Source organism: Dendropsophus ebraccatus, chromosome 3 (assembly GCF_027789765.1).
Source record: "Dendropsophus ebraccatus isolate aDenEbr1 chromosome 3, aDenEbr1.pat, whole genome shotgun sequence".
NCBI classification, from domain to species: domain Eukaryota; kingdom Metazoa; phylum Chordata; class Amphibia; order Anura; family Hylidae; genus Dendropsophus; species Dendropsophus ebraccatus.
The window spans coordinates 170866913-170884062 of NC_091456.1; the positions used below are offsets into that span (position 1 = coordinate 170866913).

Sequence of the window (17150 nt, forward strand, 5' to 3'; positions counted from 1 at the left end):
AACTGCTTTGTACTGTATATCGTTCCTTACAGACTTTTCATTGATAACTTGCAATTTCCACAAACATTTACTGTTTTCAGTATACAGCACCATATGCAGATCAATATGTCTACACAGGTAAAGGTTACAAACAGCCCCATGTGTACAGTATTCAGATGAAGGACATTGAGGTAGTACTTTTTATGTGCCAATTTACCTCGATATATCATAACACCTCTATAGAGCACTTTCTACAGTGTATCTGTAGGCATGTATACTTGTACTTGTACAAACATACACACCTATGTGTATTTGTTCTCTTTTCAGTGTTCCGTCACATGTGGAGGTGGCATACGAACCCGTAATGTGACCTGTACAAAATATAACAACGAATCCTGTGACCCATCCAAGAAGCCCTACTCAAAAGCCCTCTGTGGCCTCCAGCAGTGCTCACTTCAGAAAAGACTAGCTCAACTTCCACTCAAATACAAGAATCTGAAAACCACTATCAAAATCTACCCCAAGATTACAGAAGGACCCAAGAAACGCTTCTTCCTCATCAGGAAGAAGCCTGGATTTCCTACACCGACTAAAACTCCCAAGGAAACTGTGGAGACCACTCCAACGTCTACCACAATGGCACAGCTCCCTTCTGTCAACTCTATAGAAGACGAATTTCAGGTCTACGACATCCCAAATTCCACTCACTTTAACGTGGTCAACAAATATAACTTTGTTCTTGTGTCCAGTAACAAGAAGAAGGTTAGTGCAAATTTGACACAAATTCCCCCAGACCCAAAAGAATTAAACGAAAGCCTAATAACAAGCAATGATAATGTGACACAAGAAGACAATGACCTGATCTTCAATGCCACCAGCTCTCCACCCAATCCTACTCAAGACGTAACACCAAGGTATGACTTTCTAACTCAAGAACCGGACACCCAGAGGGACTTTGAGGAAAGTGACGTCCCAACCGAGGACCCAGATATCTACTACGATGCCGAAAGTAATAATAATATAATTGAATCTAGAAGTAAGAGACATAAGGGTAGGGTCAAAATTCCCCAGGAGAATCAAACCCTGGCCACAGACAATGCTCAGCCATCAACTCCAGTTATGTTCACTACAGAGATCTCAGGAACTCTCAGCCCAGAGGCAACTACTGAAAGTTTACCTGAAAATAATTCATATGAGGACGTGAGTGAGCAGGACCCAGAAATGATAGACCTGGCCAACCATGATCATCTGCCTGTGCCTGGCTTAAATGTCTCTCAAGAGTTATCTCCAGATATAATACTGAACTCTACAGAAAGTGAGAACTTCACAGAGTCATTCGAAAACACTACAAGCCGCGTCTACTGGATAGTGGGAGGCTGGAGCGAGGTAAGAATCTTATTCATTGGATAATGAAAAATTCTGCAACTTTTTAGAACAATTTTGCTTAAAATTACTAGAACTGTCTAATTCTTAGACACTGGACACCAGCGAAGCCCATTTAAAGAGGTACGTCAGGTTTTCAGTATGGTATCTATTGATTTAACTGGATTTGACCAGACACAAAAATACTGCATGTTACATTTGCAGTTGTCTGGGCCTTTGTGTTGCAATTTTTGAGATCTCTGCCTGTTGCCACTTAAATGGGTTGAATGGAATATTTGCCTTCCTAAAACAGTGGCACTTATATGGTGGTACACAGTTGTCAATTTTTTTAAGGAGTTTAGTTACATTTTCAGGAGGTATTAGAGAGGTATTAGAGAGGAAGTATGCACAGTGAAACCTTGGATTATGAGCATAACTCATTCTAGGAACGCGCTTCTAATCCAAACCACTTGTAACGCAGACGATTCATTCCACAACCCAAGAATATTGACAGTATTTATTCATTCTCATGGTAAGTTGTTCTGTATCAATAAAGACAACTGTATCAGTAAGGAACGGGTTAATCAGTTAACTCTCCCTCCACACACAACTTCAGGTTGTCAGGTGACTGTAAACCTGCTGGTGCTGGTAGTAGTGCTGGCTGCCTGGAGCAGCTATTGGCGAAGTGGTTAATTCCCACAGGAGATGGGTATGTAGTTATTCGTAATCCAAGGTTTCACTGTATTAAAGGGAACCTGTCACCCCCCGTGCCGGGGTGACAGGCTCCCGACCCCCCCGCTACAGTCCCCTATACTCACCTGATCCCACCGGGTCCCGCTTCTGGATCCGGTCGGGTCACGGAGAGCTGCAGCCCGGCGCGCGCGCTGAGAGATGAGTCCAACGCTCATAGAGAATGACGGAGAGTCCAGCGCTCCGTCATTCTCTATGAGCGTTGGAACCATCTCTCAGTGCGCGCACCAGGCTGCAGCGGCTGAGATCTCCGTGACCCGACCAGATCCAGAAGTGGGACCCGGCGGGATCAGGTGAGTATAGGGGGCTGTAGCGGGGGGTCGGGAGCCTGTCACCCCGGCACGGGGGGGTGACAGGTTCCCTTTAATATTTTAACACTGAAGAACAGGAGCTACTTTAGTGCAAATAGTAGGTCTCAAACGAGACATCCATATTATCCGATTCTCAGGGGGGAAGAGAGCGAGGTATAAGTTAAACTTGATTCATACATGACATGGAAGATCTGATACATAGTGATAGAAGCTACAAGCAGAAATAAATAACGGACAAGTAGAATTTATTCACTGAGCCCATAAAAAGCCTGTGCGCAATAGAAATATGCATCTCCACAATGTAACAACCTAATGCACATAAACCATATAAAACGTATCACCTGATGAATAAAAAGCCCAGGCTGTGTGCTGGAAGCTTTCAGCCAAGCTTTTACTTTATTTTCTAATTTGTTCCTTGTGTCACTGCTGGTTTCTATCCGTCCAACTTATCATTATTCCTCAATTCCAGCCACCGCTCACAGTGGACGGGGCAAATGTTACGTTTCCAGAACAATCTGCACAGCTCAATGAACTTTCTTGTAGCACATTGGAAATAGAAATATGTTGTGTTACAGAAGAACAGGAGAGGTCTGGTCTCTCTAATGGTTTCACATGTGTAGTGCAGAGCCCAAATGCAAGTGAATGGAATTGCAGCTCAGCTACTGTCAATACATTTATATTGCTTTATACCCAAACGGTTAATCCTGAAACCTTTCAGTTTTCAGTCTGACACTTCTATTTCTGTCCTGATCACCTTCCATTTGTGTCCTCCTTATCATTACAGACAGTACAGTGATAGATGACACCACTATATAACACAGTAGCTGATGCTTACAGCTCAGGCTCTCCCACCCTGTTAATAGACCTCTGCACAGGACACAGAGCATGCCTAGAATCCTCTCTCGATCAAGTAAATAGCACCTGCTCCATGCAATTGTGCCTAAATCCATGAGACTTGCTGTAAAGCATATTTCAAAATGTTGTTAAAAACTGCTAAAGCAAGTTGGCTGCCCCCATACTCAACCACAAAAAGTTTAAAATAAAAAAATTACAACCAGAAAATGAAAGCAGATTAGAAAAAAGAACCTATTTCAGTATCCGGATCTAATCAGTAAAATAAAAATCTAGGCGATATATATACTTGATATAAATGATATGATATATATAGTGCAACACTATAAGGCTATGTGCACACGCTGTATTAGGCCAGATGATCTTTTCGGTCGCAGGGTTCTGATGTGGGCGCATCCGTGCGCGCCCGCATCAGAACGCTCCACTACATGCTATGGAGTGAGTGTCCGGAGCCGCTCGCTGCATAATGTGCACTGGCATGGTTTTCTGCGGCCACTATTCAATGAATAGCGGCTGCAGAAAACTGCTAGGGATCTCGGCCGGAGCGTATACCATGTGTATAAGCTCCAGCCAGGATCCCATAGACAGCAATGCAACGTATATTCTCGTAACAATCAAGGCCATTGTACAACGGCCGTGATTTTTTACGAAAATGTACGTTGTGTGTGCAAAGCCTAATACTGCACCCCAAAGACAATAATACTGACCTGCAAAGCATAAATTTCATAGGCGATCACAATGCACTGTACATAGCTTCTATAACAGTGTCTGCGAGGATCTGCTGTGTCCAGTCTCCGCACTTGTTAAGCTTCCCAATATAATTAGGCTTTTCACATTTTTGCTTTTCACGCATGAGGACGCATTCACAGCAGGTTCGGGGCAAAAGTAGATAAAAGAGTGATTACCATGGTAAATCACAGCGGTTTATCCATAACACAACGTCGGGGGAGAGTCGGCTTCTCTAGATCAGCAGGAGACTTATTAGCCATGTCCCATTATTCATCTTTTATAGATCTGAAATTGAACTTAAATGGTCACAGCGCTTTTAAAAAAAACTTTGCATAAATAAATGGTACAAGAGAATAAAAGAAACTTTGTAACGTATCTTATCAGAGAAAAATGCCTCTTTCTTCACCTATCTCCCCCCTCCATACTCCTGTTCACCATGAAAAAAACTGTTAAATTTTGAACCTCTGTGCTGGATTCACAGCTTGCTCTACTCAGTACTGCTCTAGGTTGTCATCCATGCTGCTGCAGCTTCTGAGGTTGTGCTATGAGATATAGTAGAGAAGGATCCCATCATGTGTGTGTGCAGGACTAAATATTTACCACCCCCTGCCCCCAGTGCACCATACTTACACTTACATGTCTACAGTAGGTGACATGAGGAATGGACGGCACCATTAGAATCTGTGCAGCGGTGATGGTATGCAAATTTTTATTTAGTAAATGATCTGGTACATTCGCTTCAAACAGCAGTCTTCCAGTACTTATAATCTGCTGTATGTCCTGCAGGAAGTGGTGTATTCTTTCCAGTCTGGAGAGAAGGAGAGGTTTTTTATGGGGATTTGCTACTGCTGTGGACAGTTCCTGACATGGACAGAGGTGGCAGCAGAGAGCACTGTGTCAGACTGGAGAGAATATTTTCATAATATATTTTTGTGTATTTTTGAGTGTGCATATATTTGTGATTAGTCTAGTCGCTTTCCCTGGTTGCTATAGAAATTTGTCTTTTGACTAGCACCTCTCCTTATTTATATACATGTTTACATATTCTGTGCCCACCACGCTATTCTCTTTTTCCAGACTGGAGAGAATATACCACTTCCTGCAGGACATACAGCAGCTGATAAGTACTGGAAACTTGCATTTTTTAATAGAAGTAAATTCCAAATCTCTGTCACTTTCTGGCACTAGTTGATTTCAAAGAATTTTTTTTAGTGAACTACCCCTTTAACTGTAACCTATTCACATTAGAACAGCAGCATAGAATTCGATAGGGGAAATAATGACACTGCGCTCAAAGCGATTTTTTTTTCTTAATTTAAATTGTCATTCAGCTCTCTCTCTCTATTACTGGAAGCTCTTCGCTCTAAAAGACAATGGAAATTCCTCACTTATAGCATATTAAGTCTATGAGGTCAGAAAACCATTCAAAACTGCGAGACGGAGGGTTGACAGAGGTGAGGAAAAGTGAGGAGCGAGTTTATCAGAGCGGACAAGAAGTGTCGCCGGCTTCCACAGAACTGACTATAGGGAGTAGGATCCTGTCCCTAATGGCATTGTGTGATATATTATAGGGGGATGAGGTGGACGGTCATGTTCTGCTCCCTCATCTAAATGCATGAAGTCATGACTGTCACAGTGAAGGCTGCACAGTCTTGTAACACAGTTTAAACCTGCGAGAACTTTACAAAGTTCTTTTTTTCCATTTAAAAAGGTTAAAACCAGTCACAGACAGCGCTAAGCTGGTTAGAATGGCTGGAAGACTTCAGCAGGGACCTCCGACACTTCACAGGTAGCCAGAGGGACTATGGGCTGCATTTTTCGTGATGGTACTTGTAGTTCCCCCAGAGCCCACCCTGTCTAGTGGCAGGGCTGATGGTGTTTTAGGGTGCCTGTGATAGCCAATGTGGTAATAAGGTAAGACACAATGCTAGCCTAAACAATTTACAGTTCTTTACTGTAGCCAATAGGTTCTTCCACAAAAGAAGGTGAAAATATAACAGGCAGGATATGGCTGGAACAGAGTAATTCACAAGGTTGGTGTGTATTGGGATACCTGCAGCTTGTTCCCTGTACGTACTATATATTGTAGCTGTTTGACTGGTATAAATACTGTATAGATACTGTAGTTTTAATCCATAAGGTGAGGATCTGAAGGCCTGGCCAGAAGCTCATTGAGGTCCTAGTGTCTTGCCATGGGGCCCTTGTACAACTTATTCCAAAGCCTTTCTCCTTTTACCTCTCTACCTTCTCTCTATAGTAAAAGGAGCAGCTATTGTCCCAAGCTATTCTGAATTCTTGACAATGATTGACAGGGAGGGAGGCGAGGGAGGGAGCAGCTTTATTGGTTGCTATGGGCAACAACTCCATGTTCCCCTGCAGCACCATGTCATGTGATATGTTTGCAGTGATGAGTAGAGATGAGTGAACTTTGAGTATGTTCGGATTCATCCAAACCTGAACTTTGCATTTGGTAACCGGTGGCTGAATAAGTTGGATTCAGTCCTAGGGAGTCCTAGAAGACACGCTGTGTCAGTACAATACCGCAAAGATTTTAACAGTTTTAGAACTCCCGGCAACATAGTGAATGATGATACTTGGAGCTCTGAACTCTGTTCCATAGCACATCATTCGTATTTATGGACCATGCACGGAACGTGTGAATGCCCTCCTAGGGCTGCATCCAACTTTTTCATCCACAAGAGTTCTGGTTCAGACGAACCCAAACATACTTGAAGTTTGGTCATCTCTAGTGAAGAGATCTCTTCTTTCTATAGTGCTCTACGACATGCGGAGTGGGAGCGTTCTGGAGAAAGGTGGAGTGTAGCACGGGTCAAGAATCCGATTGTGGAAGCGTTAAAAAACCAGATCCTGCCAGAAGATGTCACCTGCGTCCTTGTGCACAATGGAGAATCGGAAACTGGACAAAGGTGAAGCTGTCACCCAGCTCTGTGGCCCCAACATATGACGTTTTAGGCTGGGTTCACACTATGTATATTTGAGGCTGTATTTGTGAGTCTGTATAGCAACCAAAACCAGGAGTGGATTGAAAACACAGAAAGGATCTGTTCACATAATGTTGTAATTGAGTGGATGGCCATCATTTAATGGCAAATATTTGCTGTTATTTTAAAACAACGGCTGTTATATTGAAATAATGGCCGTTATTTACTGTTATATGGCGGCCATCCACTCAATTTCAACATTGTGTGAACAGATCCTTTCTGTGTTTTCAATCCACTCCTGGTTTTGGTTGCTATGAGGACCTGACATGAGGACCAAATACTGCCTGAAATATACATAGTGTGAACCCAGCTTTAGGCTGTACAGTTATGGTGGAGCTAAAGGGGTTGCTTAGTGTGTAATTAATATTATATAAGTTCATAATATAGTTTGTGATGGTTTAAGCTTACATCCTTCCTGCACAGGTTACAGAGCATGCCCACAACACTTCCCAATGTAAGTAAAAAGCATGCCCACAACACTTCCCAATATAATTAAAGAGCATGCCCACAACACTCTCCCGAATAATTCAATAGCTTCGGCCTCATGTTTCCTATGTTCATGTAACTGCTGTAAAGCATATCTCTAAATGCTGCTAACAAACTAGAGATCAGGCAAAATTGCTGCTAAAGGGAATTGAAATAAAAGGCCATTCTCATGTATTGTTTTTCATTATAAAACCTTTCCCTCTTTATTTTTAATGGGTTCTAACCCCCCCCCCCCCTTCATTAATGAATTGGCCCTTTAAGTCCTTGTCTGTCTTTTGCTACCATGTTGATTTCGCACGTCCTATATCTTTCCTGTGGGCAGACCATGTTTCTCATTACACCTTAGACATGATCAATGAAGGTTTAAATGATTAAAACTCATTAGTTGTCCGAGGGCGATCGTTCATGGTAAATCAATGATGGCCGCAGCCGGTGTTTACTGCTCTGATACTTCCTTTGATATTTAATACCATCCATATTTATAAGCCTTGACTGTCTCACCTCATTTATCACACAGTGCTCGGCCAATTGTGGTGGTGGATTCATGACCAGGGAGATACAGTGCATCGACATCCGTGAAAACCGACCCCTGCGACCTTTCCATTGTCAGTCTCCCGGACACAACCCGCTGCAAAACACGTCTTGTAATCCAGAGCCTTGTTTGTCCTGGCTCGCCAAACCTTGGAGTGAGGTATTGTGCCGTATAAATGTCGATTTTCCATAGATAACATAACAACCTTGGAGCAAAATTGGAGCATTAGGTCACATTCTCTGAGAACTGTCAGGAACCTGTCCACCATCTTGAAAGACCCCATATTGGATCAAGGGCAAGTTTTCCAACAAGAAGTTAGTCATGTAGAATCATGAGAATTGTCTCAGAAGTAGATTGCTTTTGATTCAACACAGAAAGTTGCTTTGTTTTCATCTTCAGCTCTGTGTTCAGCACTTTGGACAATTGGTTTCTGGTCCTCTTTGAAATGCTGCATGACCCCCTCTCATTGGAAAACTTGTCCTTGATCCAATATGGCAGCTTTCAACATGGTGGCCATGTTCTGAACATAGCCTAAAACATAGGCCCTGCCACCCATAATTTGCTGGGATATTCTCCTTTTCACTTTACATTCTGAAATGTGTATATATATATATATATATATATATATATATATATATATATTATTTATAAATGTTTCTAGTACCCCTTTAAGCTAGCTCCTGCAGGGAATACAGTATTTCCTGGTGTTTCACCCTAGCCTGCAAGTAGGAGAGAGAGAAAGAAAGAAGAAACTTAAAGTGTACTTAAAGAGACCTCAAAAGTTTTGATCGGTCCAGCTTTTTTTCTAACACAGAGCAGGAGTGGACCACGCTGCAGCACGTTCTCTTCCACTTGTTCTCCCTATCGGTACAGTGTGAACACCGATCAAAACTTTTGACGTGTCTCTATGACATGTCAACAGTTTTTAAAAATTACAGGTACCATCAGGTGCATCACTTTTTTACATTACCCGGTTGGCACGGCGATCCCGGTAGCACGGTCCTTTCTTTAAAACATGGCCTTGTTCCCACGTCCGGCGCTGTTCTTTTCCTGTGCACCGGCCCAGCTCTATGAACTGGAGACAGACATGGCGCCCCCCCCCCCCCCCAGTGTGACGGTTTTCCCTCCCCTTGGTGACACACCTCCATTAGAATCAAGAATCAGCTGTGTCACAGATGGAAGCTGATATCGTCACACCGGGGAATGCCACAGTGTACAGTGGTCCCATAGAAGTATATTAGGACTTTCCAGGGCTTCACATAAGGACTAGTGCAGCATATTCTTAAAATTATGAAAACCACAATGGGCAGAGGTCCTGTAGAAGTATACCAAGACCTTCCAGGGCTCCATATCAGACCTAGTGTGGCATATTTTCCAAATTATGAAAACTAAAAGATCCGTACCCTGCAGTTTGAGAATTGTGGAACTGGGTCGAAAAGAAATGATTGCCAGCTTCTGCGCCATAACAAAGGAAAAAGACTGGTAGGATATGCTGACTTGCCTGAGTTGACCTCACTGATGCTAATAAAGTGATATACACTCGGACTAAAGGACTACAAGTTTTATGTCTCTTGATACAAATACTAAATGTGACACCACTGCTTATGTAAGAGCCGTTGCCTCCATCAGCATTACAGGAGTATATAAGGTAAAGATGATATACTGTGTTATTCTCAGGGTGTTATTCAGAGAAGTCTGTGTAGCTTTGCAGGCAGATGGTGCATTTTTAGAAAATCCATTGTCTCATCTACACATAGACTCTATCCCCGGTGAGCTGTGAATCTAGTATGTGCGGAGGCTGACAATGGTGCACACCTGTAGATATCTGTACATAAGCGATCCTTCTGCAGAGATTACAGTGTGCTAATCTCCATTTCACACCTCTGGAATAATTATCGGTATCAGGATTTCCCATAACACGGCAGGTTAATGCACACAGCATGCTGGGAGGAAAATGAAGAGCCAGGAAAGAGCCGCTGCCAGATTACTCGGATGGTTATTTCCCCCTAAAGCGACTTAGAAATGTCCCGCTGTTATCTGGAGCCGTAATAATGGCACAACATATTTGTTTGTTTGTTTTTTAATGTGAAAAAATTATTAAAATCTGGAAAAAAAATCTTCATTACTAAAGGATCAAAGCATAACACTGTCAGTCCTCACATAAGAATCAAATGGTAAAGAACATAGGTATATCCCTCCCTCATATCTCTCTGTTTTCACCTCTCTCTCTCTCTCTCTCTCTCTCTCTCTCTCTCTAGTTCTTTCTCCACTCCCTTTCTCTCCCTCCCTCTTTTTCCATTGCCATTCCTCCCCTTCTCTTTCTTTCCTTCTCCCTTTTTCTCTCTATCACTTCTCCTTGTCTCCCTTCTCTCTATCTCTCTCTCTCCCTCCTCTCTTCCTTTTCTATTTCTCTCTCATCACATCAATCTCCCTCCCTCCTTCCTTTCTTCATTTCTCTTTATTTCTTTCCCTTCATTTTGTTTATGGATTTCTTCTCCTTGTTTCTCTTTAGCTCTCTGTATGTCTCTCTTTCTTTTTTCTAGCTCCCTATATTTTTCAAGCTCTCTCCTCTTCTCCTTCTCTCTTCTTCCATTATCCCCACCACCACCACCAATCATCCCATCTGTTCTTCTTCCTCTTTTTTCTCACTATTTCTCCCTCCAAGTACCCCCTCATGTATTTCTCCTCATATTTCTATTCTTCCTTCCTTTCTTTTTCCTCCTCTCTTCTCTTTTTCCCTTCTCTCTCTTCCTCACTATTACTTTTCCCTCCTTTCTCTGTCTCCTCTTCTCTTTCACTCTTCTTCCTTCTCTTTCTCTCGTTCTCTCTTTGTTCATCATCTTCTCCTCTCCATAACTATGGCTTTCAAAGTTCTTCTCTCTTCTCATTTTTTCCTCCTCTTTTGTCTCTCTTCTTCCCTCAATTCCTGTTTCTCTATATCTCTCTTTTTTCTTCCTCCCCTCTCTGTATCTGTTCTTCCTTCCTCCTTTTCCCTACTCCACTTCTCCATTAATCTCCCTTTCCCCCTTTGTTTTCCTTGCTTTTTCTTTCCTTCTCCTCCTCTCCTTCCTCTTCTCCTCATAGATTTAGTTACTATGTCCTAAAAATGGATGGATGGCTGCCTTGGCAAGCCCTTGTCATGTCGCAATGCTCGCACCTTGAGTTAGACATTGACAAAAAGGGGCCACCCTGTTGTTTCCCTATTTATGTTCCAATACTCGCAACAGAGTGGGACTTAGGGGGCTACCTATCAGGGTGGTGTGGTGCTCTCCCCATTATGGAGGCACCCCGTGGCAACAGGCTAGATATATCTGACTATCCTGTGTTTTGAGACTCGCAACAGACGCTCCACGCACTCTTGTTTTGCATATCTAAAATAGAAAAAACATAAAATCAAACAGAAACGTTACCAAACCTATCACAATAGTGTTCACTATATTATCAATGTGGGGCTATAAATGTTAATCCCTTTCACTGTCTTTTGGCTGCCATTCTCATACCGGGATTCTGCAACGAAGCGTGTTTTAATCAATGTGTTGCATTTTATGATTTCTTATCTTTCTGTTGCATACACATTATAAATATGGGGCTCACTGTGTAGACATCGCTGTACAAAACCTTGAAGCCTTTTGCCCCATAGGGGTAACATATATTGCAGATCTCAGATAGGAAGAGACTGTCTATCCAGACCTCCGTCTGGTGGCGTCCTCCGAGCAGTCCTTGTTTATCGCAGCCATTTGGCTTAATAAACAATTTGCTGTCAGGGACGGGTAATTGCAGCTATGGGCGACTTAATGCATGTATTTATGTCCTCAACTTTAATTGTAGCTTTGGCAATTTGCCCTTTCTCTTTACATTTATTCGCTCTTTAAACCATGGTCTTAGAAGAGTAATGAAAGTCACTGATATTTACATCCAATGTCCTGTAAGAAAAGGTTTCCTGATGCCGCAGGATGGAGTACAGATTTAAAGGAATTTTTCTGTTCTAGTCATTGCATAAAAAGAAAAGTTGTACAACTCTCTAATATATACTTTAGCTAGTCCTGCTGTCAGCTGAGAAGTGATACAAGTGTATCCAGTCTAGACAATGCTCTGTGAGATAAACAGCCTGGACTCCAGACTGATACATTGTACATAGCTAGTCCTGCTGTCAGCTGAGAAGTGATACAAGTGTATCCAGTCTAGACAATGCTCTGTGAGATAAACAGCCTGGACTCCAGACTGATACATTGTACATAGTTAGTCCTGCTCTCAGCTGAGAAGTGATACAGTTGTATCCAGTGTAGACAATGCTCTGTAAGCTCTACAGCCTGGACTCCAGACTGATACATTGCACATACATTGTACATAGCTAGTCCTGCTCTCAGCTGAGAAGTGATACAATTGTATCCAGTCTAGACAATGCTCTGTGAGCTCTACAGCCTGGACTCCAGACTGATACATTGTACATAGCTAGTCCTGCTCTCAACTAGGAAGAGATACAGTTTTATCCAGTCTAGACAATGCTCTGTGAGCTAAACTGCCTGGTCTCCAAACCGAGACCAGTACTAGCTATGTACAATGTATTAGTCTGAAGTCCAGGATGTTTAGCTCACAGAGCATTGTCTACACTGGATGCAATTGTATCACTTCTCAGCTGAAACAAGCCTGTTCTCATTCGCTGAAAGCAAAGTTGAAAATGTAGAGTACAGTCTTGAAAATAAACACATAGGGGGAGATTTATCAAACATGGTGTACAGTGACACTGGCTCAGTTGCCCCTGGCAACCAATCAGATTCCACCTTTCATTCCTCACAGACTCTTTGGAAAATGAAAGTTGGACTCTGATTGGTTGCTAGGGGCAACTGAGCCAGTTTCACTTTACACCATGTTTGATAAATCTCCCCCATAGAACATTAGAAAGTTTTAAAACCTGTAGTGATAATCTTTATATAAAGCAGAACCCCTTTTTAGAAAAAACTTTTTTTTAATCCTTGTGTCCACTTTTCCTGCTCATTACCACCCCTTGGATGCACAAAGACTAGAAAGTGACCACTTCTCAGAGCAGGTCTCAGGCTGGATGTCTGTGCTATACCAGCACTATGGACAGGGTTCTGACGCTAAATGGGTAAAATACTTTTTTCCTCTTCTTTGTTTCAGTGTTCAAAGACCTGTGGCAATGGAATCCGTCAGCGAGAAGTATTCTGTCCAAAGGAGAATCGATGTGATCTGAAGAAGAGCCCAACTGTGATAATAAACTGCAGCCGGGACCCATGTGTCACCTGGGAAGCTAGCAACTGGACAGAGGTACAATGTATATATATTTGTATATGTGTGTTATATGTATGCTGAGCTATAGTAAACCAGCACAGCCCCATTCACATTGCAAATCCTCCAAATAACTGATCAGCAGGAATGCAGGGCCAGAACATAGATATTGATATCCTATGTTGAGTATAAGCCAATAATATCTGTAACTAGAGAACCCCTTTATAGAAGCATTGCTTCTTTCTATCTGAAAGTCCCTGAAATTAGTTGGGCAATGTGATCTCATGGTGACCCCCTGGAAATTACATGTGTTTCTGTGCTCACCATCTCTGTCAGTAAAACTTCCTGTATGATGAAACTACATGGACTGTTCCCCCAAGTTCTCCATGGGGGGGTGGGGGGTGGGGTGATGGGTGAGACAGAAATTCCCATTGCTGTTACAAATAATTATTATATCTCCTGTCACACTGATATAATGGATGTGCTGACAGTTCAGCTTCCCTGACTGCATACCTATAGTCTTATAGTCTTAGCTTATTTAAAAATATATAGAGATGAGGATTATTACAAGCGCTGCAGAATTTGTTTTCGCTAAACAAATAAATATTATTAATATTATTATTATTAATATTATTATTATTCTTACACTGTCCTCCCAGCAGGCAGAGATGGTACTGACTGTAGCTGCCCATGTCATGGTGTACTGGTGCTTCATGGGATTTATAGCAGATTTGAAATTGAGAGGATGTAGCTTGCAGTTTGATCAGTCAAAATGGTGGCTGATCAGTGGTTACATGACCCAGATGCATAATGAAATGTGTGGATACAGCAGAGCTGGGATGAAATAGATGACACAGTAGGCATACTTGTGGTGAATGTGCATTATATAGGCAAAAAATAATTGTGGGAGCTCTTCTTTCAGAAAGAGTGCCCTCCCTGGTTAGGTGAACAGGAGTAATATCCTGTTTTGTTTTTGCAGGACCCGTAAGACCCTCCATACAAACACATGAGCACTCGGCTGAGCAGAACATTCATGTACATGGAGGGATTGGTAGATAGGTGTCAAATGAATGTGCAGTGAACAGTTGTTGCTTATACCTGTGTGTTTTTCTGTGAACCCTAGGCCTTGTCTATGTGACCTTTCCATCCAGCATAGAAAACTTTTTGTAGAGAGTCTAATACAACACGCACTGCCTGACAGGCGGTAATTTTCCTCTTTTGTTGACCCTTGATGGTGGATGACGTAAGAGCCATTTACCTGACACAATCACTAGTAATCATGGGCTCAGGAGCAATATTGTTCCATTCATTCAGACTTCTGTTTTCCTAACCGAGTGGGATGATCCTCTTCTATGTGTACAGGAGATTGCTGACATGTTTATACAGTATAGTCATCTATCCACTCCGCAATTATCACAACCAACAATTTCATGTCTTTACATCTAATTACTGCGATCTACGCTACATTAGAATCTGTAACCTAAGAGGAAACCATTACAGGTCAATAACATGTAGTTATGGTCGAGAACAGGAACCATGAGGCCATAAAGAGCCCAAGAGCAGCGTAGCAGGACCATCATAAACTTATTGAGGAAAGATGAGAAGCAATCGAATTGGCAAACGTAGCTTTCGCTGGAATTGTCACCAGCTTATTTCTACCAGAGTGAAAAAATTCTTGGGTTCACGCTGCGTTTTTGGAGTCCATTTTTTTTTTTTTTTTTTTTGCAAAACAGATGAAGAAATAGATGTATTTGTTGCATCCGTTTTGATCTGTTTTCCATTGACTTCCATTATAAAAAAAAAAAAAGGATCAAAAAACATATCAAAACGCATCCATTTTTTTAATCCTTTTTTATAATGGAAGTCAATGAAAAAACTGGTTCACACAAATACATCTGTTTTTTGCATTAAACTTCAGTGTAAACCCAGCCGTAGTCTTTTTTTTTTTTTTTCTTTACCCATAAACTGCACACATACCACCAACACCATTATTGCAGTGTCATCTGTTTCATCCCAGTTCTACTGTAACCACACATTTCATTACTTTGGGTCATGCTGTGGAAACTGAGGGTTGCTAGAAGGAACTTGCAAAGGCTGGTGTTGTGGTACTGCTGTGGCACTTGTCATGGTGCCCAGGAGTGGTATGTGCCCACCCCTGGATCCCAAACATACGCCCTTTAAAAGTTAGTAGGTGTAGGTAGTCCTTGTAGTGAATGATGCAGTGCTTTACTGGAAAACATTTCTTAAAGTGACAGTACAGCTTAATACTTTGCACAAGTTCAGAGTAGACGGTTTACTACTGTGATGGCTTTTGTTTCCTTAGGAATACTTGGGCGATAGCTTTAAATAGCTTTGACTTGAATCAGGACAGTCTCTTAGGTAGGGTTTTGTTAAGAAGACTTTCACAATTTATAAGAAGCTATGAGAGGGACCTTTCTAGGCAGTGAAGAACTCTGTCTGGGTGACCTTAATACTTGAGACTTGATAGAAGAAACCTGTATAATTTAGAGAATACCCCCTTATATCGGAAAAGATCATGGAGTGCCGGATCCAGGAACACGGGCCCCAGGCTTGAAGAACCGGGCATAGGAAATACCTCAACAATACTCAAGGAGATAGAGGGAAGATTCATTTGGGTACGTCGGCTTTATCTGCTCTTTGCCATGACACATGATACAAATCATGATAAATCAGCAGTTGTAGATTTGCTCTACAATGGCTGCACCAGGCGCAGGGCCAGCTAGCTTTTCGAAGAGGCGTACACCGTCTAGTAAATCGTCTGGGGAAAGGGGGCAGGGCTCTACTTAAGACTGACTTACGAGTATGCTAGTGTTCATAAATATCCCCCTATAAGTATCTAGCCCCATCATAACTGTGTTACAGTAGCTGTATAACCATCATCAGTAACTGTCTCCCCCCCCTGTAAAAAGCTTGTGTGGATCAGTCAATACAGCTTCATTGTAAAGGAACACTAGCTGAGATGGTGACTGCATTGAGAGCACAGAAACACATATAATTTCCAGTGGAACATCATGACGTTGTAAGCTAATAGTAGCCGAATTATATTGGCAGGCTAACTGCTTAGGGCCCTATTCCACCGGACGATTATCGTTCAGATTATCGTTAAATCGTTCGAATCTAAACGATAATCATTCGGTTGAAATGCAGTTAACGATTAACGACCGAACGAGAAATCGTTGATCGCTTTATAAGACCTGGACCTATATTTATCGTTGCTTGTTCGCAAATCGTTCGCATTGAATAAGACGTCGTTCGATTGTTTGCAGTAGATACGAACGCAATAGCGAAGAAAAAACGATCGCAAATGCGATCATAAGTAACGATTATCGTTCCATGGAAATGAGTGAACGTTTTCAGGTCTTTCGCAATAGCGGTCGTTTGAGATCGTTATTTGTTAACGATTATGCAAACAATAATCGTCCGGTGGAATAGGGCATTTAATGAGCAATGAACAAAATTACCTTAAAGGGATTGTCTTAAGCTTGTAAGACCCTCAGCAGATAGCAGATTTCGACAAGGGATGATGCAGTCTATGCAAAGGAAATGTATTACATCAGACTAGTACTTTCACCAGGGTGATGATCTCCTGTACAGCCCAGTGAGAGAACTTTACAGTGGCAATGCATATGGTATTGTATATATAGACTCTCACTTAACATTCTGTAGGCCTACTGCTCTTGCACACAACGCTGTAAACATCAAGCAAGCAGCAATGCATATAGTAGTGTATGCATTGCCGCTTGCTGTACAGGACCAGGAAGTCCGGTCTTTGACAGGAGTCCCTGCACCATTACATCCTTAGGCTAGGTTTACACTTAGTAAGAGATCAGCCATTCTGTTCTCTGAAAAGATCATCCCGGCCGATGCTGCAGTACTGGC

The 17150-nt window shown here is 42.1% G+C and overlaps 1 protein-coding gene across 1 annotated transcript in view; it reads left to right on the forward strand.

Annotated features, from left to right (window-relative positions):
- The window catches only part of ADAMTS12 (ADAM metallopeptidase with thrombospondin type 1 motif 12), a 258808-nt gene that overhangs the window by 222226 nt on the left and 19432 nt on the right, over positions 1 to 17150 (forward strand). Inside the window, exons 22-25 of the mRNA XM_069963559.1 lie at positions 307 to 1365; positions 6758 to 6910; positions 7989 to 8162; positions 13143 to 13289. Coding sequence (XP_069819660.1) covers positions 307 to 1365; positions 6758 to 6910; positions 7989 to 8162; positions 13143 to 13289 — 1533 coding nt within the window. The remainder of the gene's footprint in view (positions 1 to 306; positions 1366 to 6757; positions 6911 to 7988; positions 8163 to 13142; positions 13290 to 17150) is intronic.